Source organism: Myxocyprinus asiaticus, chromosome 3 (assembly GCF_019703515.2).
Source record: "Myxocyprinus asiaticus isolate MX2 ecotype Aquarium Trade chromosome 3, UBuf_Myxa_2, whole genome shotgun sequence".
NCBI lineage: Eukaryota > Metazoa > Chordata > Actinopteri > Cypriniformes > Catostomidae > Myxocyprinus > Myxocyprinus asiaticus.
Window position 1 is genome coordinate 32,303,931 of NC_059346.1, and position 27,664 is coordinate 32,331,594.

Sequence of the window (27,664 nt, forward strand, 5' to 3'; positions counted from 1 at the left end):
TTGTGTTTATTTAGAGTCCCACAGACAACCTACACCAACTCATACCCCTAAACCTAACCCTAACCTTCCTTTACAAAATTAATCATGGTTTAACTACGGTAACCATAGTATCACCATCGTATTTTTTTAGTAAAATCATAGTAACCACAAAATTAAACATGGTTACTATATTAACATGGTTAACTGCATCAAAACTATGGTTTCCCCCCAAAAACATGGTTACTACAATATCACTACAGTAAAACCATGGTTAATTTTATCTGGACCAAACCCTTTTCTCAACTCCCCGACCTTCACTGTGACCAAATCACTGTGAGGAATCACTTTTATTTATTATTATAAAAAGTATTATAGAAAATATTAAGAGTGGAGACATGGGGAAAAAAATGACAAAAGATGGGATTCGAAACCCGGAGAGTCAGCATGATAATGCGTTTTCACACCGTTGAAACCGTTCACACCCTTAGCTACTACAGTGGCACATGAGGGTGCAGTTTGTCATAAACTCATGTGTTTCCACCAGACTATTGGAGAGCAAAAAGTCACTCCGTTCTCCGTTGTTTTAACCAACTAAACATCTAACCCGTTAACCAGTTCAACGTCTCTGCCCCATCCTGAAAAATTCAAATATGCCCGCCTTCATTTGACCAGCAGTTCACCCCAAATAAATTTGTCATGGCTGTCTTGAGCTTGGTCTCAGCAATGGTGGGCGGAGTTAAATATAGTAAATAGCCTTTGCCAACAAGATGGGCTATTTGCTTTTAGTGTAAATAGACACTCTGGTATAGTTTACAATGGCTTTGAATGTGGCTCATCCAATCAGAATTTAGAGCCAGATAAATCTGTTTTATAGTATTTTTTTTTTTTTACTGTTTTGAGTCTTTTGTTTTAATTCAAGTGTTTTTGCACTGAGACTTATCATTAAAAGATAAGATAATCAAATGAGATGAAGTACTTTTTATTTGTTAAGTATTTAAAATTGGTATGTTATTTTTTGTTCAATATCCAGCAAATATAACTATATTGTGATATATATATATACCATTACCATAATATAAAATTACTCATCCCATGATATATGATTTTGGTCATGCTGCCCAACCCAAATATTGGTATGTAAATTTGTGTGTCCTGTAGGAGAAAGAGGTGACTGTGACAGGTGCAAATGGAGAGAAGACTGTAATGACAGTTAGAATCTGGAATGAGACTGTCTCCAATCTCACACTCATGGCCCTGGGTTCATCAGCCCCTGAGATACTGCTGTCTGTAATAGAGGTATACACACACACATCATCTCACAACACATCATTACTGTCATGTAACTCACATTACTCAGAGGTTATCATGTGAGAACATAGAAGTCAAGGCCTAGTTTCTTCTCACAGATAAAAACACAAACATTTAGAAAGAAGAATTTTCTTTTTTAGGTTAATTATTAAATGACTGACACACACACACACACATACACACACACACACCTGATCATTTTACAGTGTTGACTTCAACCCCAGTTCATCCATGTAAAGACATCCTTTAACTCAATGTAGTTTGACACAGGGGTGGTCAGTTAAATGGACAGGGCTCATGTGATGTCTCCAGAAACGGTCAACTCATTTTTACAAGAATTCACTCTCCTAAAACCATAGGAAAACAAATAGTAGTGCAAATCATACTACCGTATATCATATCCAATGACATTTAACCATTATTGATTTTAATTCCAGGCGAAGTAGTCCTTAAATTAGAAAAAAGTCCTTAAAATAGCTACTTTTCCCTGCAATGTAGAAACAACGCATGGCAACATATTTTTCCACCCTTGAAAAGTGTTTTATTGTTTTAGTGTTTCATGATGCTAAATTTTCTTTTTTTTTTCTCTCTAAGTTTTATTTATGGGATCATGACACTTTAACAATGTGACTTTTCATGGTTCATAATAGTTTATGTATATTAATAAGATTGCTATTAATGTGTTAATAACCTTGTGTACTGTAGACATATAGCTTCCACTGCATGGATGGATGGTTTTGAGGAACACTCAAAATAAGGTGCAAGGCATTCCATTTTTAAAGTTCCCTTCATATAATGCATTTTTATTTTGCTTTTGAAAGGTGGTTTTATTTGAACTTTTCTCTTGATGTGTTTGAAAACAGCTGATTTTAACATATTGTATCTCTGTATTTCTCTGTTTTTGCTCTGTTGTTCATTAATAGCTTATAACTCAATTCATTTGTCTCATTAATAAGTTATTAATGCTTAATATGTTTACATAGTATTATTATTCTCTGGCCTGTGTGTGTGGCAGGTGTGTGGACACGGTTTTGAGTCAGGAGAATTGGGCCCCGGCACTATAGTGGGCAGCGCTGCATTTAACATGTTTGTGATAATCGGAGTGTGTGTGTGGGTGATACCTGACGGAGAGGTGAGGAAGATCAAACACCTGAGAGTCTTCTTCATTACTGCATTCTGGAGCATCTTTGCATACATCTGGCTCTACCTCATCCTGGCAGTCATCAGCCCTGGCATTGTACAGGTGTGTATGTAAGCACACGGATAATTACAAAAAAAACTGTAATGTAACTTCATGAGAGCCAAAAATGAATATACTTGAGCTAGAAAATGATGGCAATGTTAAGCAAGAACTGCAGCTCACTGGATGTTTTTTGTTTTTGGCACCATTCTGAGTAAACTCTAGAGACTTTTGTGCGTGAAAATCCCAGGAGATCAGCAGTTACAGAAATACTCAAACCAGCCCGTCTGGCACCAACAATCATGCCACAGTCGAAATCATTGAAATACATTTTTTTACCCATTCTGATGGTTGATATGAACATTAACTGAAGCTCCTGACCCGTATCTGTGTGATTTTATGCATTGCACTGCTGCCACATGATTGGATGATTAGGTACTCGCATGAATAAGTAGATGTACAGGTGTTCCTAATAAAGTGCTCAGTGAGTGTATATATACTGTCTATATATATATATATATATATATATATATATATATATATATATATATATATATATAAACGTTTTAGGCACTTATGAAAAACTTTCAAAGTGAGGATTTCTTTAAAAAATAATGACATAAATAGTTTTCATTAATCAATTAACATCATACAAAGTCCAGTAAACAGAAAAAGAGCTAAAACAATATATGGTGTGAACACTTTTGCCTTCAAAACAGCACCAATTCTCCTACTTAAACCTGGACACAGTTTTTCTTGCTTGTTGGCAGATAGGATGTTCTAAGCTTCTTGGAGAATTCGCCAGTTCTTTTATTTATTTAGTCTCAATTACTTCTGTCTCTTCATGTAATCCTAGACTGACTCGATGTTCAGTGGGGGGCTTTGTGAGGGCCATGCCATCTGTTGCAGGGTTCCCTGTTCTTCTATTCTATTCTATTTGCAAAATGAATGTTTGGGAATATAAAATGTATATTTCTTATTGACACACTAAACTAGCAGATATAAATAACCATCTTAAGACAAATGATTTTGTGAAACATTTTATGTGCCTAAGACTTCTGCACAGCACAGTACTGTATATATATATATATATATATATATATATATACACACACACACACACACACACACACACACACACACACACACACACACACACTTTGGCAGCCAAAATTTTGGAATAATGTACAGATTTTGCTGTTTTGGAAGGAAATTGGTACTTTAATTCACCAAAGTGGCACTCAACTGATCACAAAGTATAGTCAGGACATTACTGATGTAAAAAACAGCACCATCACTATTTGAAAAATGTCATTTTTGATCAAATCTAGACATTTCCCCACTGCTCCATTTCCAGCAGCCATCACTCCAACAACTTAGCCTTGAGTAATCATGCTAAATTGCTAATTTATACCATTATATCAAACACAGTTGAAAGCTATTTGGTTTGTTAAATGAAACTTAACATTGTGTTTGTTTTTGAGATGCCACAATATGCAATAGAATTGCATATCTTAAGGGCAATATTAGGTCAAAAATGGCAAAAAAGAAACAGCTTTCTCTATAAACTCGTCAGTCAATCATTGTTTTGAGGAATGAAGGCTATACAATGCTTGAAATTGCCAAAAAACTGAAGATTTCATACAAAGGTGTACACTGCAGTCTTCAAAGGACAACTGGCTCTAACTAGGACAGAAAGGGATGAAGAAGGCCCAGATGTACAACTAAACAAGAGGATAAGTACATCAGAGTCTCTAGTTTGAGAAATAGACGCCTCACATGTCCTCAGCTGACAGCTTCATTGAATTCTACCCGCTCAACACCAGTTTCATGTACAACAGTAAAGAGAAGACTCAGGGGTGCAGGACTTATGGGAAGAATTGCAAAGAAAAAGCCACATTTGAAACACAAAAACAAAACAAAAAAGGTTAGAGTGGGCAAAGAAACACAGACATTGGACAACAGATAATTGGAAAAGAGTGTTATGGATCTTAAACCCATTGAGCCTTTGTGGGATCAGCTAGACTGTAAGGTGAGTGAGAAGTGCCCGACAAGACAGCGACATCTATGGCAAGTGCTACAGGAAGCGTGGGGTGAAATGTCACCTGAGTATCTGGACAAACTGACAGCTAGAATGCCAAGGATCTGCAGAGCTGTCATTGCTGCACATGGAGGCTTTTTTGATGAGAATTCTTTGAAATAGTTTAAGAAGTTCTGAATTTTTTTTTTTCAAATTGTAATAGTAATTTTTCATGTTATTAATGTCCTGACTATACATTGTGATCAGTTGAATGCCACTTTGGTGAATAAAAGTACCAATTTCTTTCCATAAGAGCAAATTCTGTACATTATTCCAAACTTTTGGCCACCGGTGTGTGTGTATATATATATATATATATATATATATATATATATATATATATATATATATATATATATATATATACACACACACACACGAGTTTGCATGGCATAAAAACACAAGTACATTGTCAGTGAATGTAGTAAGACATAGTAACAATGCAGCACTGGCCTGATAGGGCAAGTGACAGTTCTGTGGACAGCAGTCAGCTATCTCTGTTGTTGAGGCTTGAGGGTTTGCATAATATTTATGTAGCTGTTTATCTGTGTATGCAAATATCTTGGCAAATTTAATTAACCTCTCTTTGTGTGTGTGTGTGTGTGTGTGTGTGTGTGTGCATGCGTGAGGTCTGGGAGGCTCTGGTCACACTCTTCTTCTTCCCAGTGTGTGTACTCATGGCATGGATTGCTGACCGCCGCCTGCTCTTTTACAAGTACTTGCATAGACGTTACCGTGCTGACAAACGTCATGGTATCATTGTGGAGATGGAGGGTGAGCTAGCACCCAGAGGCATTGATGCCATCATGGGGGAAAAATATCAAAACAACACTACTGGCACTGTCGTCAATATGGATAAAAATAAAGTGCCTGAACAGGACCGAGAGGAGGTGAGGGGGAACGAGAGAGAGATTGAGTGAAAAGAAAAAGTTATGAAATGTTTCTTCTATGATGGAGTGGTGGAATAGTAAATGATCTGGGCATTGCTCAAGGGTTACATTCATACCCTTGAGCAATGCACTTAACCTTAAGTTGCTCTAGGGGGCCTGTTTTTCTACATCATAGATAACAAATTACCCAACTTAAATACACCTTACCATACAGCAACGGCATTTTTTTTTAAAGTTATGACAGAAAAGTCTGATTTAACTATGCTCAGATTCAGAGAAAACGGACTGTGAAAACTGTAGTATCTATTAAATCCATACCAAGTAACTTTGAAGCCATTTTTTTTTTTTCAGTTTCACTGTTGGAATAGTTACTATGTTTTGCCATCTTTAAAAAGAATGCATTGGCCTTCTGTTTAGACATCAGCTTCCGATTACAATGTGCAGCCACAAACTTATTAACTAGAAGGTTAAGGCTCTAGTTCTTTGTAAAGCATTGTGTTAACAGTAGTGTATAAATATTGTATATTAAGTTGATATTTAAAATGAATGATTTTTAGATATTGCTAAGATTCTCTGTGATTGTAGGTGATCCGTATGCTAAAAGACCTCAGGGAGAAGCATCCGGATAAAGACCTGGACCAGCTGATTGAGATGGCAAACTATGCTACCATGCAGAAACAGCACAAGAGCCGGGCCTTTTACCGGGTGCAGGCAACACGCATGATGATTGGTGCCGGGAATGTACTGAAGAAACATGCAGCAGCCGGACAGGCAAAAAGGGCAGCTGCAGATTCAGGTGATGATCTGGCCACCTGTGCTCACATCGCTTTTGAGCAGGCACAGTACCAGTGCAGAGAGAACTGCGGGACTGTCAGTCTGTGGGTCTGCCTGCAGGGGGGAACAGGTATCAGAACCTTCCATGTCGATTACAGGACAGAGAACGGCTCTGCTAATGCTGGAGCTGATTATGATTATTGTGAGGGAACGATCGTATTTCAGCCTGGAGAGACACGCAAAGAAATAAAGGTGAGAGTAGTGATGTCTGATCAATCAACAAAATGTTCTTTTGAATGGCTCCTTTTCAGTTAATCATTTAAAACAGTTCGAAGACTGAACTGACTCAAACTTTTGAATTGATTGCTGAGTGAATCACTAGCTGAATCCAATGTCATTGTTTTTGGTTATATTTGATTCAAAGTGACTCAAATCTTTTTTTTAATGAGGTGATCCCAAGAGCTGCATGGTGTTATAAAGATTTGAGGTCTAATCAGAAAAATAGCTTTTGTAGACAAGAGATGTAACTCCTCAACCTTTGGCTCAGAAATTAATCAAATTGAGAGTTTTGGGGTGTTTTTCTGAGTAACTGATTTCAAAGATAAGAAGGTTATCGTCTTGGTTATTGTTTAGCTTGTTGTAAGGCCCAGTTAAGTTGTTAAGTGGTATTGTGTTCCATTTACCTTTAACCTTTATTTATCGTAAATAGGGAAAACTGATAATTTAAGGTTGTAGGATAATACATTGATTCAGGAAATTAGCTAAATCAAGGCTACTATAAATACGTTTCTCATGTAGCTAAAGATAAAGATCATGAATAACGTAAAGTATTTGTGTTGTGAAAGTTAAATATCTGTGTTTGCTTAGCATTCTGTAAAGAAGGCAATATGTGGGAGCTCATATTCATATTTTTATTGACCGACAAATTCCACACATTTCTGTATGTAAATAATTCCACATAAATAAAAAATTGCAATAAACACAATGTCGATATAACATAATCTATTTTCAGCCTGATCTCATAAAATGTACATGACAATGGCAACATTTTTGCAAACCAAAATGATGTGCTTCATTGCACGTTTGGCTGCAGTTTCCCAGTGAAATGTCCAGTGGGGTCGCCAAAAGTGAGTGAAATTATGTTGTAATCAGACAACATAACAGGATATTTTATGAGTAAAACATACCTCCCTAACCTAAAACTTTAACCTTAACCTAACCAACAGTGTACTAGAAGCAAATAAGAGGTAAATAAATCAGACGTCCTTACCCTAAAACAGACATCCTTACCCTAAACCAACACATAAACCTAACCGATAGTGTTCAAAAATATAAATGAGGTGAACAAAACAGACATCTTTACCATTAACCAACACCTACACCTAATCAATAGTGTTTTAAAAGCAAATCGACATTAAAAGCACATTTCGTGTCGCTTCCATGGCGCTTTCGCTTCACTTTCACTTTTGTTTCTAGCGTGCTTGACTGGGCTTAGTCTCCAAAGTCCAACACTATATCAGGTGAGCTACTGCGTAAGCTAATCATGTTGGAATAAGTGTGTAAATGTAGGTGGATCTGTAATACCAGTATTAAAATGTATCGTTTTTCAAATGATGCATTAGAGTAAAAGTGTTTTGATATCATAACATAGCAGAGTGTGAGTAATAGAGTGAAAAATAAGTGTTAATAAAGTCATAATCAACTGCTGTAGTCGTGATTTGTGTGAAAGTGATTAAAACGCACAGTTGTTATAGCACCTCTAGTGTTCATTTTACCAGGAAACTGCAACAAATCGTAGAGAGCAGCAAGTAAAACTCAGTTTGCAAAACTGTAGTTCACAAGTTCGTTTGCCCATATAATCTTTAAGCTATTAATGTTAAACTTATTTGGCTTGCTGTCCACGGTGGAGGGACTCGAGGAAGCTGCTTCAACTCGAGCTCGAGCTCCCCCCACCACAAATGAGTGTTTGCATTGAATTTGACTGTAGCCTACAGATGCATGTGTGTGTGTTTTATAGGTGGGCATTATTGATGATGATGTGTTTGAGGAAGATGAACACTTCTTTGTGCGTCTCTCAAGCCTGCGAGAGGGAGAGGCCGGGGCGAACACTGATGGTGCTCGACTGGTTGAACCTTTTGTAACCACAGTAACCATTCTGGACGATGACCATGCGGGAATGTTCTCATTTGCTCAACGGGAGCTTTGCGTGGGTGAATGTTCAGGTGTGGTGGAGGTGCTGGTGAACCGAACCTCAGGTGTGCGCGGGACCGTTATGATTCCCTATCACACAGAGGACGGTTCTGCACGACACGGTGTTGACTATGAAAAAACACAAGGAGAGCTGGAGTTTACCAATGAGCAGACTAGGTAAAAGCCCACACTAAACACACTGACGGCCAATATTCAACTTTACATTGTTATTTTAATTTTACACACGAAATGCTGGTATATACTCTTGTTTACTTCTCACATACACACAAAACCCTGGCACATTCACACAAAAATGCTTTCTGGAAAGTACTTGGTGAATTAGCTATGCAAATATACTCACATTTAAAAAAGAATAATTAAACCAGAACTGTGTGTAAATGCGCTTTAATGATGCCTAAGATTGTGTTTTATTGATTGTGGAGTATCTTGGTTAAGTATATCTATAAGCAGTCAGGTAGTAGCACATAAAATTCCTAATTATGGGGCATTACCAACCATTTTTATACATTACCAACATAAGTTTGCACTTATGATGCATTATAAGGTGTTATAAATTAAAGGTGCTGTAAGCGATTTCAGCCGTTCTACTTCCACAAGACTGAGCCGTTGAATTAGCCACGCACCCTCTTTCCAAAACCCTGAACTCCAAAGATACCAAAATGAGCTTTATTGAGAGCAGAAACGGTTGTTAAAAACAACAGTAGTAAAATAGCGCCCTCAACTGATAACTGTTATGAACAACATGGCATAAAAATGCATTATGCCTCAATAATTTGCTGCAACTACAATACTATGAGAACGCGCAAAATGATTGACAGGCAGAAAGCTTCACATTTTTGTTTGCTGTTTACAGAGTCTAGAGTTGTCACAGAGACCGGTGAGATATCTCAGGGCACTTATTTCACTAATATCTTTCAGGGAGTAGGAACATTCTTTCCATGAAAAAATTGCTTACACCACTTAACACAGTATTTTCCATGCAATGCATGTAATATGTTAGATTAATGGCTATTTTTCAAAAAGCACAATAAGAAGTCTGATATGCATAATATACTGATCTGGAATTTGGTAATCATCATAATCCATTCAAACCCATATAGGCCAATAGGTATCCTCAGTGTCACTTGTCTCATCTATGCCCTCACTTTTCATTTGTAGCACTAGAGGTCTCTCTCACTCGAGTACTAATCACTAGTTTTTGCAGGTATATCGAATTAGGTAGTTCCCTACCTGTCACTCACTCGACGTTGTGTCGATGTTGGGAGCCCCAAACACTTCTGATCTTTGAGAAAAGGCCAATGGGAATTGGCGAGTGGAATTTGCATGCCACTCCCCCGGACAAACGGGTATAAAAGGAGCTGGCTCGCAATCACTCATTCAGATTTTTTCTTCGGAGCTGAGTTCCACTGCCGTTCCATTCACCTCACGATTTGTATGCTGTTGGATATACGGCGCATTACAGCGGTTTCTCCCCCTCGTGCACGACTAGTGCAGAGTACGCTCCTGGGTGCTTCTACAGCTAAGAGAGTATATATTCTGATAAAAGAGTATATTTTCCTCTAAAAGAGTGGCACTGATGGAGAGCATCTTTTTAAAGATTTTTTCTTTACGTCTGTGTATAGTTCCTGATTGCGGTCGTTACCTCTCTGCCTCTGACAGCCACGATCGCTGCCTTACGTGTCTGGGCTACAGCCACCCTGAGACAGCGTTCGTGGATGGCTCATGCTCTCACTGCGAGAGCATGACCATGGCAACTTTGCAGTCGCGGCTTTCCTTCTCAAGGGGGAAAGCCACTCCAGCCGCTCCCCGCCCCGGTCCATCTACCTACGGGTACGAGGCCGTGACGGTTAGTGCTGGGGGTGATTTGGGGACCCCAATGGGAGTGGTTCTGCTGGGTAATCCCCCACGGACCTCCCATTCCCCAGTACACTCGCTTGCCCCTTTTGAGTTCTGGGATGAGACAGGCGGCCCGCCCAAGGGCGAGTTGGATGTCTCATTCGGGGCTTGAGAGCAGGATGAGCTCTCGATCGCAGCATCGGAGAGCGGGCTGATCCAGTCGGACGCGGAGGACTCGACTGGGCTCCCACTTTTGTGTGTGGTCGCCCAGTCTGAGGCTGACGCGGAGCTGGCAGCCATGCTTGCCCGGGCTGGAACCCTCCACCCTGCCCTGTGCCCTCGCGGCTTGATGATTGGTTCCTGGGCTCAGAGCGCCGCTCACGGCCACTCATGCCCAATCACGCCCCGGTTCCATTCTTGCTGGAGGTGCGTGAGGAGCTCACGAAGTCGGGGCAGGCATCTTTTACTTCCCGGACCTGACCTCTGAGCTTCTCCGCTCTCACTACCCTCGATGATGGGGCAGCCAGGGGGTACACGGCGATTTCCCAGGTGGACAAGGCGGTTGCGGTGCACCTGTGCACACACACATCCACGCCCAGGCGGTCGTGACGAGTCACGAGGACATTCACTCTCCTCCCCCGTCGCTGACCGGTCCTATGGTGGACACACGGAGCAAGGTAAGTGCTTTGACCTTTCTCTCAGCACAGCCATGGGCTCAGGAAGTGAGGCTCCTGACGCAGAAGTGCGTTCTGTCGTGCATCCAGCATCAAGATTGGTTCGTGGCAGTAGACCTGAAAGACACGTACTTCCATGTCTCGGTTTTACCTCGGCACAGACTCAGGCACCTCAGCCGGTTGGGGCTTCGGGTCAACTAGGAAAAGAGCAAGCTCTCCCCGGTTCAGAGCGTCTCTTTTCTCACGAGTCGGTGCTGAACTGCCTGAAGTCATTCAGGTGGAGAACGGCGGTCCCACTGAAACAGCTTCAGAGGCTCCTGGGGCATATGGCATCCTCGGCGGTGGTTACGCCGCTCGGGTTGATGCATATGAGACAGCTCCAGCACTGGCTTCAGACTCGAGTCCCAAGATGGGCATTGCGCCACGGCACGCATCACGTGGCCATCACGCCAATCTGCCGCCGCATGTTCAGCCCTTGGGCGGACCTTGCATTTCTGCAGGCAGGGGTCCCCTTAGAGCAAGTGTCCAGGCGTGTCGTTGTTACGACTGACGCCTCCAAGTTAGGCTGGGGCGCCGTGTGCAATGGGCACGCAGCCACGGGCTCCTGGACAGGGCCGCGACTGCATTGGCATATCAACTGCCTCGAGATGCTGGCAGTATTGCTGGCCCTGCGGAAGCTTCGGCTGTTGATCCAGGGCAAGCACGTGTTGGTCCGGACGAACAACGCGGCGACAGTAGCGTATATAAACTGCCAAGGCTTGCGGCTTATGCTCACGTCGCATGTCGCAACTCGCCCGCCATCTCCTCCTCTGGAGTCAGCAGCGACTGAAGTCACGGGCATCCCGGGCGACCCGACGACCTCAACCACGCAGCGGACGCGCTGTTGCGGCAGGTTACGCTCAGGGGGAGTGAAGACTCCACCCCTAGGTGGTCTAGCTGATTTGGAGTCGAGTTGGCGAAGCACAGGTAGACCTGTTTGCTTCCCGGGAATCCTCCCACTGCCCGCTCTGGTACTCCCTGGCCGAGGCTCCCCTCAGCACAGATGTGCTGGCACATAGCTGGCCCCGGGGGCTGCGCAAGTATGCGTTTCCCCCATTGAGCCTGCTTGCACAGACTTTGTGCAAGGTCAGGGAAGACGAGGAACAGGTCGTCCTGGTGGCGCCCTACTGGCCCACCCAGACTTGATTCTTGGAGCTCACGCTCCTCGCGATAGCCCCTCCCTGGCAAGTTCCCCTGAGGGAGGACCTCCTCTCTCAGGGACGGGGCACCATCTGGCACACGTGACGGGACCTGGACGGGACACAGAAGACCTAAGTGGCCTACCACCGCCGGTGGTAGACACGATCTCTCAGGCCAGGGCTCCCTCTACAAGGCGCATGTATGCCTTGAAGTGGCATTTGGTCGCAAATTGGTGTTCTTCCCGAGGTGAAGATCCCCAGAGATGCACAGTCGGGTCGGTGCTTTCCTTCCTGCAGGAGAGGTTAGAGGAGTGGCTGTCCCCATCCACCTTGAAGGTGTATGTGGCCACTATAGCGGTGCACCACGACACGGTGGACGGTAAGTCCCTCAGGAAGCATGACCTGATCAGCAGGTTCCTTAGAGGCGCGAGGAGGTTGAATCCTCCTAGGCTGTGCCTCAGTCCCTTGTGGGATCTCTCCGTGGTCCTGCTGGGCCTGCGGAGAGCCCCGTTTGAGCCCCTAGAGTCAGTTGAGCTAAAGGCTCTCTCATTGAAGACTGCCCTCCTGACTGCACTCACATCCATCAAGAGGGTTGGGGATCTGCAGGCGTTCTCTGTCAGCGACACCTGCCTGGAGTTCAATCCGGCATACTCTCACGTGATCTTAAGACCCCAACCGGGCTATGTGCACAAGGTTCCCACGACCTCTTTTAGGGATCAGGTGGTGAGTCTGCAAGTGCTGCCACAGGAGGAGGCAGACACAGCCTGTCGTTGCTGTGTCCGGTGCGCACTTTGTGCATCTACTTGGACCATGCACAGAGCTTTAGATGCTCTGAGCAGCTCTTTGTCTGCTTTGGAGGACAGCGGCAAGGGAGGACTGTCTCCAAACAGAGGATCGCCCACTGGGTCGTGGATGCCATTGCTTTGGCGTACCAGGCCCAGGACGTGCCACCCCCTTTGGGCCTACGAGCACACTCCACTAGGAGTGTGGCTGCCTCCTGGGCCTTGACCAAAGGCGTCTCTCTAGCAGACATCTGTAGAGCTGCGTGCTAGGCAACACCCAATACCTTTGCCAGATATTATAATCTCCGGGTTGAGCCGGTTTCGTCCCGTGTGTTGTCAGGTACGAACAGGTAAGTATGCGAGGCAGCTGGCCGGGTGTACTCCTGGAGGGGAAGACGTGCGCTTTTTCCCCATGCAAGTTCAGGAGACGGTGAACCCTGGATGTCTTTCCTCTTTAGCCCTGTGGCAGGCGAATTCGGCTCAGTACATGTGCTAGTATGCCCTGTACTGGGGTAGGCGCTCCACATGTGCTGGTTGCCCATGGGTAACCCCGTGTGATGTATTTTCCACGGTAGTTTCCCTGTTGGTAAATCTGCGTCTTCCTTGGGCAAAGCTCCCTCTGCCACCAGTCGCCATGTTTGTAGAGCTCCTCCCCTCCAGGTAGGACCTACCGTGGGACTTCTTCCACATGCGATACTGCCGGTCGGTAAGTCCATGTGACGTATTCTCCACACGTTACCTCCCCTTCGGGCAGGGTGTGGTCTCTGCGGTGTCTTTCCCCTTGGGAAAGGACCCCCCCCCCCCCAACACGGACGCATATGGCCCCAGCTGAATGATTTTCCATTTTTGTGGGAGAAAAAAGAATAGAAGAGGCCATGGTTGACACGGCCTTTCCCCACTATGAGTTCGTCTTGTCCCCGGGGTGCGAGGGGCCATACGACACTCGTGGGGCATTGGAGGAGGTTACGTGGGGGCCGGGTGCACTTGCTACGAAGCACACAGTGGTCTGCCTGCACCTGCACCACCAGTCCACATAACACAGTTTAGATGGTTGTGGCATTTCGTATAGGGACCCCTAGTGTCACTACATCGACACAACGTCGAGTGAGTGACAGATAGGGAATGTCTTGGTTACTGTCGTAACCTCCGTTCCCTGATGGAGGGAATGAGACTTTGTGTCCCTCTTGCCACAACGCTGAGCTACCCGCTGAAATGGCCGGGACCCTGTCTCGGCTCCTCAGCGCAAACATGAAAGAGTGGTTGCGAACCAGCTCCTTTTATACCCGTATGTCCGGGGGAGTGGCATGCAAATTCCACTCTCCAATTCCCATTGGCCTTTTCTCAAAGATCAGAGGTGTTTGGGCTCCCAAAAGCGACCCCTATTGTCACTACATTGACACAACATCTCGTTCCCTCCATCAGGGAACGGAGGTTAGGACAGTAACCAAGACGTTATCTGTAATACTGTTTGCTCTGTCTCCTTTCAGAACCTGAAAAGACATGAATGTGTACCACAGCATTTCTGAGCAGTCCCACCAGTCTCTGTACTCTCATTTAACAAGTCTGTTTAGAAACCATTTTGGTTCTTTAGTTGTACCTTTGGGGAACCTTTATAGGCAGAGTCATCTGGAGCAGGGATCAATAAAGTACTTATTAGTTGTTTAGCTGACCGTTTAACCCAAAGCAACTCATAGTTCACTTATTACAGAGGCACTCCTCCTAAAGCAACCTTAGATGTTTTTAAAATATGAAAATAAACTGATTGAGTACTATCATTTTGTCTTTGTCAGGAACACTTTTACATAGAGAAAAATAAATGGAAAAATAAAAAGAACTACAGTGGTACAGCGGATTAGTAGTAAGGGTTTTACCTGAAACTTTTCTGGCATATATGCATAACTTATGTTGTTTTGTTTTTTTTACAAAAAACATTAGCTGACATGACGTTATGTGACATTTTGCATGTTATTTTCCTGTAATTTTATCAGAAATTGCCCAATTGTCTCTATATGTTTTGTTTCACCAAATAGACAGAAAGCAATTTATTCTGTCTGAATATCAGTTTGGTTAAAAATGGTTTGATGTTTAGATTATAGGCTAATGCAATCAGAGGATGTGAACTGAGTTTTTTTTTTTTTTTTTTAATCTCTTATTGAGCATGTCAAAATCAATGTGGCACAAATTTACATTAAGATCTTTCATATTTTTGTGAAAATTAGAATTAGAACAACTTTTGACAGGATTTTATTTTTTATTAAATTCAGTTAGCATGTGTATGTGAAATCTGATGAGGTTAAAATCTGTGCTGTCTAGAGTACAGCGAAGCTTCAGAGAGCACATTACACACAGTCAAAAAGGTGAATGTCACACTCATACACACACACACACACACACTGTGCAAGCTGACATTTACCTTTATTGTAAAACCAAGTAGAGCAATATTTAGTCTGCAATAGCTAATGCAGAAGTGGCTTTAAAAAAAAGGGAGCATGTACACAACTGAAAGCTCCTCTCAGTTCATCTGTGTCTATGCCTGTGGGTTAATTATTAATGCACTGTTTGTTAAGTATTCATGTAGGCCTAACTCTGATGTGATTTAAATGCTGAGGTCTCCTTTTAATATTTCAGAGGTAAAACTAAGAGGAAATGATTATTTGTCCTTTTCTCTGTGTTTGTGTCTGCAGTAAGACACTACAGGTGCGCATCATTAACATGCAAGAATATGATAAGCGAGAAAATTTCTACATTGTCCTCAAAGAACCCAAATGGCTCAAGAGAGGCATCTCAGGTGTGTGTTTGTTTGTGTGTGACAACCAGAGTAAGTGAGAGATGTCTATTCTTTTCATCATCGCAAATTATATTTTCATAATTTTTCTGTTTGTGTGCGGCAGATTTCTGTGAATACGTGTGTATATTTTCATTTGTTAAGACTACTGAGAGCTTTCTAACACACACACACACACACACACACACACACATTTCTTTGACCAGTGTCCAATTTCAGATCAATAACAACAGCACAACAGGGGGACAAACTAGACATGCGTCACTCACAGTAACAAAATCCAACTCACCTACGCACACACTTTAGCCTCACATTTGTGTCTGTACGTAATATGAGCCTAAGGGTGGTTTCACATATAGTACGTTTTAAGTGAACCAAACCCAGTTCGGTTAAAGTGGACCAGAAAGGGAACCAGCCACAAATGACCTCAGTGCTTTTGGTGTTCACAATGTAAGTGGACTTAAAAGAGGACCCAGTTTCTTTTTTGGTCCATCTCACATTAATGTGGTCTCAGATCCCTTGTTGTTCACACCACAGCTCCTTAAGAACTCAGACCCCATGCAGCTAGGGCTGTCACGATTATGAAATTTGGCTGACAATAATTTTTCATAAATAATTGTGATTATTACAAGCAATTGTCATACAAATTGTCATACTTGTTAAGGTGTACGTATGCTTATGACAGACAGGCCTACACCTTAAGTAGTAAATTATTGATATTTAACTTGAAATCATATAATAAAATGGGGCTATATGATTACTTTTAAGGCTTTAAACAATATTGAATTTTTAATTCAAAATTATTGCACAGGGATAGTATTACATAAAGGTAATATTTTATATGTTAAATCGTTTATGAAACAGACAACACCACCAATTATATTACATTATGCAATAGTAATAAGGTATACTGTATTTCTGTCCTAAATTCTTCACTCTCTCACATTATGTTAAGGCTCTCCAATAAAACCTACAAGCCCTTGTTTCATATGAAGGAAAACATTTGAAATACTATGTGTGTTTGAAAATATATTTCTGTGCCTATCATCTCGAGAGTAATGGAGCAAGCAAGCATCTCCTCCTGCGTGTCATTTACATTGTGTGTAAATAAAATTAAAGTGAAACTATAAAAACCCTTGCTTATATTTTCGTGGGAGTTTGGCACGAACCTCCGTAGATGGTACGCCCATCAGAGCACTTTAAAGCAGTTCATCTTAACATGCTGCTCTGCTCTGAATGCAGCCAGTGCGTTCATTTTAGGTGCTCAAATAATACAACAAGAATGGAATATGAGACACAAAAACACGTCATGGTAATCATGGTATATCTATATTCGCTTCAAATTCCCATATGTGGACAGTAAATTGTGACTGGAATATGAAGTATGTAATGCAGCTATGTATGGCAAGCCACGAGGTACTTATGTCATAAAATGCAAAGCGGACTGGTACCTCTTCACTTTCAAATCAATTGTGACTCACTGCAGCTTCAAATTTCGGGACTGCTTCCCTATGGGAGTAATTATTACTGGGCAAATTGCCTATTGTAGTGCAAACTTTGACATCCCTTTACTTTACTATGGAATTCCTATAAAAATTATTATCCACCAAAAACAAACAAAACAAAACAAACAAAAATAAAAAAACATGGTACCCATGGTTTTCTGACCATGGTAAATTCTCATAAGGGTGCATACTTATGATATGATACTCACCTGCGAAGACCCACCCTGTTCTGTCATTTTTCTAGAAGGTAAAGCAGAAGAGAATATAAGGAATAAATCATTTAATATGAGGGTATCATTTAATATGAGACGACTGAATAGCAAACTTAAAAGTGCAGGTAGTCTAGCGTTAGCTTACCTTTCTTGAAACAAGAAAGGCTAACCTAACTAAGAAACACTGATTACCAACGTAGCTGACCAGCGCACATATTTAAACTATAAACAAATGTATAATGGTGAGTGATTTCAGAAAAAGAAAAAAATATACCTTTATTGGTATTTGCAACTGCCAGCTCGGGAAGATGCTCATGGAAGTTTTTTTTTTTTTCTACTCGTTCGGTCGTCAAGTTTCCCAAACTATCTCTTCTGATTGGCCAAAATTATCTGATCTCTGAACAGTGCCCGCCGCTGCCTCTACAGATGCACAAATCACTTTTGCTCCATATTTTACACAAATATGTGGTGCAAAAGGGAGAGCGCACAAATCTTGTCATTTGCAAGCGAAAAACAGTGTTTGAGACTCGTAGCAGCAGATTCAAGCAGTTGTAGTTATGTACTTGTGTTTGTGCTAGAACAATATCCAAAGAAAAAAAAACATTATTTGTGAGAAAATATTCTACAAGTGTGCAGCTTTCATTGGATGAATTCACATACTGATTTGCAGATGAGCAAAATTTGTCCGTGACTTCACATTTTTTGATGCGGGTGCGTGAATGGGTTTTGCACCATATTCACTGCAGCAACTGTAGCAAAAATGTGAGCGTATGCGTTTCTTAATTTGTGATTCGTAGAATAGGAATTGTGCACCTGCAATGAAGAATTTGAGAAGGTGTAACTGTTGTGTTGTGTTTGTGGGAGAGAGAAAAAAATCTACAAGTTTGCAACTCTTAAAACATTTTTCTCTATGACTTCAAATTTACTGATACACATGTGTGGCTAATCTCTACAACTACAAATTCCACTGTCACAGGCGCTCAGTTGTTTTGCTCCAAAAATACCTTCATAAAAGGACCCACAAACTAATCTCCTGAGGTGATCTGAGTACGGTTCTCTTTTAGGTCCTTTTAGGGGGGTCTGAGACCAATTAGGTTGTTCACACATACACGTTATACCGCTCTGAGAGTGCTTGGAGTGCTCAAATGAACTAGGTGTGAAAAAGCCCTATGTGTGCGAATGAAAGTGAATGTTAAAGAGAGAATTAACACCAGGTTCATTAGTGAGATAATTAGATACTCTGGGCCTCTATCATGTATCTAATAATTAACCAAGTCCTGTTTTAGAATAATGCAGGAAATGCTTTCTCTTTCTGACAATAATATAACTGGATCGATTGATTGATTTTAAACTTGCATGCTACAGATCTGCTGTTAAATCAAGGTAAGATGATCTTGCAAAATCAGATCGGATCTTCAGTTTTATTTAATACATTTTATTTATTCTGTATATTTCATGACCTGTATATGTACTGTATTTGATCGTATATTGAATACAGAATACTGTATGTAAATATTGTATATCGTATGTAATGTTATAACATGAATAACTGATTGATATTGCATGTTAACAGTCTCTGCATTATTCTGCTGTGTATATCACTCTCTTTGTCATTCTACACTACAATAAATGATTTATCACACCTCACATCTGAACATATGTATCCTTTACTCATCCTCTCTTTTTCCCAGCCACCCCTGGTCCAGAAGTGGAGGAGGCCAGACGTATAGCCGAAAAGGGAAAGCCCATTTTGGGAGAACAGAGCAGGCTTGAGGTCATTATAGAGGAGAATATGGCCTTCAAGGTACTCACACTGATTAGATGTATTTATATATGAACAAACACATGAAACATAGTGCCCAATTTAGTACATCACATTCAGGTAGAAATTACATAAGCTGTGATTCCTTCCCTCTCGTGTAGGTCCGACAGGAAATGGCCCCTAATGGAGTCTTAGATGCGGTATAGTAGACCCTTCACCTCAGTGTGCAGTGTGTGTTGGGATTGCCCTAAATCTAAAATTTTAAACATACTCTCTGACTGGATGATGTTTAATCACATCTATATGCATGAAGATTTATAATTTGATTTAATTAAAACTATTACTTATGGTAGTTTACCGCTTAAAATAATCTTCTCTGTCATTTCCAAATCCCAAGATTTTCTTTTAATCTGTTTGTTCTCTAATTGAACGCTTGAACACAGATTAAAACTAGCCCTATTCACACCCTATTATATGACTTTCCATTCTAGCTGCGAGAACATTCTTTTGCAGCACATTAATCAGGAATTCTGTCAATATTACTGATCAGGATACAGATTTTTTTTTACCTTTTTATTATTTGTACTGTACTGTCGTATTTCTTATAGAGAACACTGAACAACTGATCAAGTCTGATTGATTATTGTTTGATAAATGGATAGATTTCTCCTATAAGAATCACTTAGCAACACTATGGTATGCATATGTGTCTAGAATACAGTAGACCGTCTGTTGAAGGACACAAATCTTGCAGAAGTAATTGGCACACACTCCTGGAGAGAGCAGTTCATCGAGGCAGTAACAGTCAGTGCAGGTAGAATGAAAACATTTGAGTGTGTACTAACTGTATGTGAAATTAATTATATTGTGTGAGTCTGTGCATAATAACCTTTGTAAGTAAAAGATTATCATAGGTAATGACCTATTGTTACCTTTCTCTCTCTTTCTTTCCTTCCTCTCATGAGAAGGTGATGAGGAAGGAGGAGAGCCTCAGCAACCATCTTGCTGTGATTATTTCATGCATGTGATGACAGTGTTCTGGAAGATTCTGTTTGCATTTGTTCCACCCACGGAGTACTGGAACGGCTGGGCCTGCTTCATTGTGTCCATTCTGGCCATTGGGCTACTTACCGCCGTCATTGGAGACTTGGCATCTCATTTTGGCTGCACGGTGGGCCTCCGTGACACTGTGACTGCAGTAGTGTTTGTTGCCTTAGGAACTTCCATACCGGGTGAGTGTCTCATTTTTTGTGTGTTTGTGTCTTATTATGTGAAACATAATTACCAACAGCATCTCTTAACTCCCCTTCATCTTTCAGATACATTTGCAAGTAAGTTTGCTGCCGTACAGGATCAATATGCAGATGCTTCGGTTGGAAACGTAACCGGTAGCAACGGCGTTAATGTCTTCCTGGGGATTGGCTTGGCCTGGTCCATTTCAGCCATATACTGGGAGGTCAAAGGTCAGGTGTTTTATGTAGATCCTGGCTCACTTGCTTTCTCGGTCACACTCTTCACCATCTTTGCCTTCATCAACATTGGTGTGCTGATGCTACGGCGTCGGCCATCAGTGGGCGGAGAACTGGGTGGGCCAAAAATGATCAAGGTTCTGACTTCAATGTTGTTCGTTGGTTTGTGGCTTCTCTACATCACATTCTCCAGCCTAGAGGCCTACTGTCACATCACTGGCTTCTGAATACAAAGAAAGAGAGAAAGACTCAATAAACACAGATACACCCTGATACTAATGGCATACAGAAGTTAAGTTAAGGTTAAGTTATGTGAGAACTGAGCTGTGAGAGAAATGTACACTAATTATGGTGGTACTGACTATTGTCTGTGGTAATGTGTCCATAGAAATAGGTATGCACTTTCTGTACACACAAACATACCTAAAAAGAGTGAGTGAGTGAGAGAGTGAGAGAGAAAAAGGGTGAGTGAGAGATAACAAGATTGTACGATTGCATGTTTGCAACATTTGAAAAAAGCACAAATAACTGCACTGCAGTTGGTGTCTCCAACTCAAAGCATTTCAAATACATTCAAAGCACATTGAAGGTATTATTAACACTGATTTTTTTTATATTACCAGACCGTCACTGACACAAAGGACATTAACACATGCATCATGTATGTAGCACTTTTTCCAGAACAGTTATGTCATTTTATATTCTCACTCAGTGACTGGTAATTGATGTAACTGTGAAGTCATGTGTATCTCTCTAAGAGAGAAGGTGCTCTTGACTCTCCACAGCGGTTTACCAAAGAACACTTTGACAAGTGAGACTGACCTTTTTTTGCTAGTTTCACTGAAGAATGTGAGACGCAACACTGATTTTAAGACATTATGGGACCTATCTTGCACAGTTGATCGAAGTAATATTGTATTAAGTGATAATAATAATTATCATAATTCACATTAATAATATAGTTACTCAAATGAGGATATGTAATATTTGTCACTTTATGAAATTTACTCAAATGTAAAATTGAGATATATATATATATATATATATATATATATATATATATATATATATATCTCAGTATTTAAGTAAAATCATTAACAAGTTGAATGTTTTGTAGTTCTTACAGTGCTCTTGGTAAAAATTCAAAATGGAATTAAAGTGCAGATTATTTTGGTAAAATCTATATAGGGTTATAGGGGGAATCAAATGAAAGCCATCAAAAACATGGGTCATATTTCACCCCAAACCTTATTATATTATTTTACCCCTAACATTTATTTTCAATAAAAAAAAAAAAATAATTTCACAAATCTGTCATAATTTACTCACCTTTACCATTTAGACTTTCTTCTGTGGAACACAAAAATAGAAGTTAAGGTTGATTTCTACTCTAAAAGCTTTTTTCTCAGAGCTGTTACTTGATATTATTTGATATACAGGGTTGGGAGTAACTAAATACATGTAACGGGATTACGTATTTAAAATACAAAATATAAGTAACTGTATTCCATTACAGATACAATTTAAATAATTGGTATTTAGAATACAGTTACATTTAAAAAGTATTTTGATTACTGAAGAGATTACTTTGCATTTTATTGTCATTTGTTTCATTTAATATTTAGTCCTTTCAGATGGAAAACATTTATACATATAAATGATGTGATCCAAAGAGCATTTGAACAGCGGTGAAACACTTTCTTATGATGTGTTACATTCAAACGAGCAGACAGAGAAGTAAGTTTGAAGTAAGTTTGGAGCAGAAGAAATAGAAATAAACCTTGTGCAAATTGTCAGCTTTACGCTAAGCTAAAATGCTATTTCTAGCCATTTTACATGCACATGTTACCAGGCATGATCATATTTTTTTATCAAGAAAATTCTAGTAAGACCTTTGTATTAGGGCAAAAATCATATTCTTGATAATAATTTTTGTATTGTTTTCCTGTAAAAATATCAAAAAATCCTTAAAACAAGATCAATTTGATTTATCTTGTTTTAGAAGCAACACTGCTTAAGATATTTAGGTTTTTCAGAGAATGTATTTTTAACGTGTATTTTGTCTTATTGTACTGGCAGAGTTTTTAATAGTAAAAACAAGTGAAAAAATCCACCAGTGCTGAAGAAGTAATCCAAAGTATTTATAATACGTTACTGATCTTGAGTAATCTAACGGAATACATTACAAATTACATTTTACAGCATGTATTCTGTAATCTGTAGTGGAATACATTTCAGAAGTAACCCTCCCAACCCTGTATATATGTGAGTGAAATAATGCGTTGTCTACTCGAGAACTTTCTGATCTGCACGATGATTTGACTGTATGTTTGACAGTATTGTGTACAGTAATCATATTTCACAAGTTATATAATTGTAAGCAAATTAAAAAGCACCTGGTAAGAGTTGGTTATATTGCCTGTATGCACTGGAAAGTCTTTAAAACGACACCCATTTAGAGTTCGCCAAACGATGTATGCTTATTAATTAATTTGATGATTTCTTTTTCAGCACAGAACATCAAAAGTATGCCAAAATATTTGTTTATTATTATTTAAGCGACTCGAGAGCAAGCATACAGTATTTTTCTCATGTATCTGCTCCCTACAATACAGGCAACATGTATAATAAATAATATGTAGCATAGGCCTACCTAAATTTCAACATGTTCACATAATCTGAACTCGTTTTTAATGCTACAATAATTTAATAAATACTTTTGAATCCACGAATTACATTACATTTGTTTATCTATGAATGTATTATTAGCATTTTGTCTCTGTAATCACAGAACTATAAATGCAAACCAACACGTTGGCCACAGTACGCAGAGCCTTCGCTGTATGTTTGACTCAGAAGTATAAATCGGCCTGTAGACAGAATGTTACATTCACTTTCCTTGCATCTTTTTCCCATATGAAAGTGAACGGTGACTGTGGCTTTCATTCTGCCTCCAATGAATCTCCTTTTGTGTTCAACAGAAGAACGTCATTTGAGGTTTGGAACAACATGAGTGTGAGTAGCTGGGTTTCCATCCAACTATTTTGATGCGCATTTCGAAAATGTGCATAAGTTATCCGGAATGGAAACGCTTGATATGCGAATAAACTTTATAAATTCGCATAGAAATGTAATACGATAGGAAAAGGCGGATTTTCTAGACTAGAGTTTCGCATTAGTTAAAATGCGCATTAAGGTGTGTGTGTTGACCATTTTCTTTAGTCGAATATTCAGAAATGCGCAAAAAAAAAAAAAAAAAAAAAAACCATTTAAAAAACATTTTTAAAAAGGAAAAAAAAAGCGAAACATTTTGGATTGAAACCCAGCTAATATAATTTACATTTTAAGTGAACTATACCTTTAACACATTGTGCTATGCAGCAGTGACCATGCAAAAATCTCAGTCACCCTAAAATAGGCTTCATTTCCCTTGTTTAATTTTGGGGGTGAAATAAAACCTGGACTTGTTTTCGTGAGATTCAACCGAACAGCACGAGCAGCATCCCATCCATGTTTGGAATCCCAGTAGAAAATGCGCCTTTAGTTTGAGTGTCATCTGCAAGAGCCAATCATCTTTAGGCATTGAAGTCCCCGCCCCCTCCCCCATGGAAAGTGAGAGAAGAGAAATCAGCGAGGCTGCTTCCGGGATAAGAGGCGCGTAAGATAAGAGAGCTGGTAAGAGCTCCTTTGTGGTTGAATATATTCAGAAGCAGCAAAGGAATTTTAGAACTCAATTACTGCCATTTTAGTGAATCTGATTATGACTGTATTCATGAGCTGTTTTCTCATGTCGGTCAAGGTTTGGTTGAAGCGCCTTTAATCAACCGGAAGAAGAAGACGTCCACGCGCCCTCGCACGGAACCGAGGACGTCGAGTCACACATAGTAAGTCCGCATGCGGGAGACGGTGTTGTTTATCTAATGTTATTTTAACGCTTATGCTCTTCACGCGTGTTCCGAAATCTTGAACGTGTTTTTAACGGTTGTGCCAGCTGGCAGGTCTTTGTTTCGGTAGGTGAATCGTTTAATGTGAAACGTGCCAAACAAAGAGCGGCCTGCTACTCCTGCGCACTTATAAATTGCGTTAATCTTGTTTAGTGGCTAACATACAAACCGCTTGCTACATTTTTACATGCGTTATGCTTATAAGCCCTAAGTAATAAGTCTTCCGTGGACTTAAACGCTTGAGTCGTACTTGTTTTAGTAATGTATTGATGAACGTGATTGATCGATCTGTCATGGCCGTGATTCAGTTGTTTCAGCGAATATTACAGACACCAAAACGTATCTAAAGCACTTTATTTGGGCAAATATTTAAGTGTACACCATCTAGTAACATTGGTGTAACAGTCTCACATCTTTAGCTTTTCCGATTTTGATGTGTCCTCATGATGAGGGGAAAAAGTGGTCCTGAGCTGCGATGTTTTTTGCTCATGCAGGACTGCACAACATAAACTTGAAGACCAAATCACTTACTGCAGAACTGTTGAATGAAGATGCACTCTAGAGACTGAGATATTAAAAAATTCTTTACCATTTATGTAATTGGATGCTAAAGGGTGAGGGGCAATCAGTTGCTTGTACTGTGTATCAAAAGTAGTCTCCTTTTAATTGTAGTGGAGGCAGTAGTTTTTGTTTGTTTTTTCTCTCTTTTAAATACATTTTTCCACATTACAGGTGCAAGATGTCTTACTCATCCCGAAGTTCCTCTCGCGCCTCTGACTGTAAGGTCTATGTTGGTGACCTTGGCAACGGTGCAGCCAAAGGTGAACTTGAACGAGCCTTCAGTTACTACGGACCACTGAGGAGTGTATGGGTCGCCCGAAACCCACCAGGTTTCGCCTTCGTAGAGTATGAGGATGCCAGAGATGCAGAGGATGCCGTAAAGGGGATGGACGGAAAGTGAGTCAACTTGAGTTCTACCTGCGTACATTTCCCATGATGCTACTGCAGCACATTTAACCCCCTGACCTCTTCAGGAAGCAGGGGTGAGTGTCGGCGGTTTATCACTGATCTCTTTCCGCTCACAAAGGCCCCAACTTTATATGGCATTTTCCTGGATTCAAGTTAAATATAGTCTGTTGTTGAGTTCAGTTATTGAAGGAAAAAAAAACAGGACTATCATGAGCGGTCTTGGTTGCATAAACAGCTGGGTCACAATATGGGCACATCTCTTTGGTTTATTGGTAGACGGAGAGGAACTATTAACCTTGTGATCTATAATATTCCAGGGTGCTTTGTGGAGCCCGCGTCAGAGTTGAGCTGTCAACTGGTATGTCCAGAAAGTCCAGATTTGGGCGTCCCAACCGCAGGCAATTTGACCCAAATGACCGATGCTACCAGTGTGGAGAGAGCGGCCATTATGCCTACGACTGCTATCGCTTCAATAAGAGGCGTGGCCGACGCAGCAGGTAAATGTTGATGTATTAACTCTTTATTTCCATTCCCCTATTACTTGACCCCTGTGATGAATGGTTGCTAATATTCCTGTTTGATTTTCCCCATTTTGTGCTGTTTTTTTTTTTTTTTTTAGGTCAGCATCTCGCTCTCGGTCCAGATCTCGTGGCCGGCGCTACCGCTCTCGTAGCCGTAGCAATGAAAAGTAAGACCTCGCACTGCTCCAGCTGTGTTTGAAAAGGGTTTCGCATCAGTCGTAATTTCATGTTCTTTTTCTCTTTCACAGGAGGTACCGTTCACCTTCATACTCAAAACGCAGAAGCAGGTCAGTTGTGCTATCAGTCCACGGCCCTGTTTACCTACTCTAATTGAAGCAATTTTAAGTACTACATTGGTTTTACACAGTGCTTTTGCAGCACTCTTTCTGTAGTATGTGTCCCTGTGTCAGTTTTGTAATTTATCTTTCTGGTTGGTCTCTGGGTAGCTGCTTAAACTTTAACTTGTATTGTTTAGGTCTGCCTCTCCAGCCCGCTCCAGAACCCCTGTGCGGCGCTCTCGTTCCCCTGTCCGCAGGTCAAAAAGCCCTGTCCGAAGATCCAGGTCCCGAACACCTGTCCGTAGAGACAGGTGAAGGATCCATATTTTACCCATCCATATTTATTATCTGGGCTTCAAACACACATGAAATGAGGTTCGATAGTTTAACATGCCATCTCATTTTAAATCTTCATGTGTTTCTTTAAGTCGCTCCCGTTCACGCTCTGGTTCCAGACAAAGGAAACGTAGTGTATCCAGATCTCGGTCTCGTTCAGTCAGTCATAAGAAAGAAAGGTAAATGTCTGAAATGTGCTTCTGTGTATATGTACAGAGGATGTGTAGATGCTGACAGTGTGTGTGTGTCTTAGTCATTCCAGGTCTGCCAGCCCAAGGAGAAGTCCAACCCCAGATGCTGACTGATCTGAATACTGGTGTTTCACCTCCATTCCCCACCTTTGCCTCAGGGCTGTTATGTATTTTATTTCCTCCATGATTTCAATCCTTGTTTTACTGTAGCTACAAAGCTCTTTTTTTTTTTTTGTTGACAAAGCTCCTCACACCTTGTAAAAGCATCACTATCATCTCATGAAAGCTTGTGTGTCATTTTCTTCATGTATCCCTCTTGTCACTTTTTTTTTTTTTATAAAGGATTTTAAGCTCCATTGTTTTATTTCAGTGTTGAGCCAATGTCCTGTGGTCAGTGGATTGTAGGTAAGGTGGTGAATGAGCTGTGTTGTGATTAGCCAGTGTATTGTATGAGATGAAGAGTATATGCTGTGATTTTTGTTTGTTGTAGAATGTTTTTTTTTTTGTTGTTGTTTTCCTTTTACATTGAAAATGGCAATGATCTTTTTAATAAAGTAAAGCTTTACAAACTCAACTGTTTCTGTGTGTGGTGTTGCTGACCTGAGTTTTTCCGTTAGGGGGACTTTGTTAGGAACTTAATGTGTAAATGTTGTTCGTGCATACTATACATTCAAACATAAAACTGGCAGCAAATTCATTTACAACATGGATTAAAAAGGTTTTGTACAACGTTTAGTCTTGAGGTATGATTGCACTCCTGACTGGTTGTGTCATGACTGTTTAACAGTTGTATAGCATAC

General features: G+C 40.7%; 2 protein-coding genes and 1 long non-coding RNA gene across 5 annotated transcripts in view; 2 read left to right on the forward strand and 1 right to left on the reverse strand.

The window, feature by feature from the left end:
- The window catches only part of LOC127417790 (sodium/calcium exchanger 2-like), a 36,271-nt gene extending 14,384 nt beyond the window's left edge, over window positions 1-21,887 (forward strand). For 2 of the 3 annotated variants that reach the window (XM_051658036.1, XM_051658027.1), the window contains 10 exons: window positions 1,138-1,275; window positions 2,303-2,530; window positions 5,177-5,437; window positions 6,023-6,463; window positions 8,229-8,578; window positions 15,577-15,680; window positions 19,086-19,198; window positions 19,318-19,356; window positions 19,871-19,970; window positions 20,125-21,887. In XM_051658036.1, coding sequence (XP_051513996.1) covers window positions 1,138-1,275; window positions 2,303-2,530; window positions 5,177-5,437; window positions 6,023-6,463; window positions 8,229-8,578; window positions 15,577-15,680; window positions 19,086-19,198; window positions 19,318-19,356; window positions 19,871-19,970; window positions 20,125-20,852 — 2,502 coding nt within the window. In that variant the 3' untranslated portion in view covers window positions 20,853-21,887. The remainder of the gene's footprint in view (window positions 1-1,137; window positions 1,276-2,302; window positions 2,531-5,176; window positions 5,438-6,022; window positions 6,464-8,228; window positions 8,579-15,576; window positions 15,681-19,085; window positions 19,199-19,317; window positions 19,357-19,870; window positions 19,971-20,124) is intronic. The other variant, XM_051658045.1, reaches the window with a different exon arrangement.
- On the reverse strand, window positions 1,129-20,267 carry LOC127417917 (uncharacterized). Its single transcript, XR_007893343.1, has 5 exons — window positions 20,089-20,267; window positions 17,392-17,422; window positions 2,409-2,516; window positions 1,479-1,634; window positions 1,129-1,264 (listed from the first exon to the last, which is right to left on the reverse strand). It is a non-coding gene; the product is annotated as an uncharacterized LOC127417917 (long non-coding RNA).
- A 2,339-nt stretch (window positions 21,888-24,226) lies between the features above and the next one.
- On the forward strand, window positions 24,227-27,438 carry LOC127417890 (serine/arginine-rich splicing factor 7-like). Its single transcript, XM_051658152.1, has 9 exons — window positions 24,227-24,300; window positions 24,425-24,509; window positions 25,302-25,526; window positions 25,856-26,035; window positions 26,158-26,226; window positions 26,308-26,346; window positions 26,535-26,648; window positions 26,766-26,852; window positions 26,927-27,438. The coding sequence occupies exons 3-9, from the start codon at window positions 25,309-25,311 to the stop codon at window positions 26,976-26,978; spliced, it is 759 nt and encodes a 252-aa protein (XP_051514112.1). The 5' UTR covers window positions 24,227-24,300; window positions 24,425-24,509; window positions 25,302-25,308; the 3' UTR covers window positions 26,979-27,438.
- Window positions 27,439-27,664: the final 226 nt, after the last annotated feature.

Coding starts and splice junctions, on each gene's coding strand:
- LOC127417890 (XM_051658152.1), top strand. CDS start 25,309: ATGTCTTACTCATCCCGAAGTTCCTCTCGCGCCTCTGACTGTAAGGTC. Junction 26,036..26,157: donor AGGCGTGGCCGACGCAGCAG/GTAAATGTTGAT, acceptor TTTTTTTTTTAG/GTCAGCATCTCGCTCTCGGT. Junction 26,347..26,534: donor TACTCAAAACGCAGAAGCAG/GTCAGTTGTGCT, acceptor TGTATTGTTTAG/GTCTGCCTCTCCAGCCCGCT.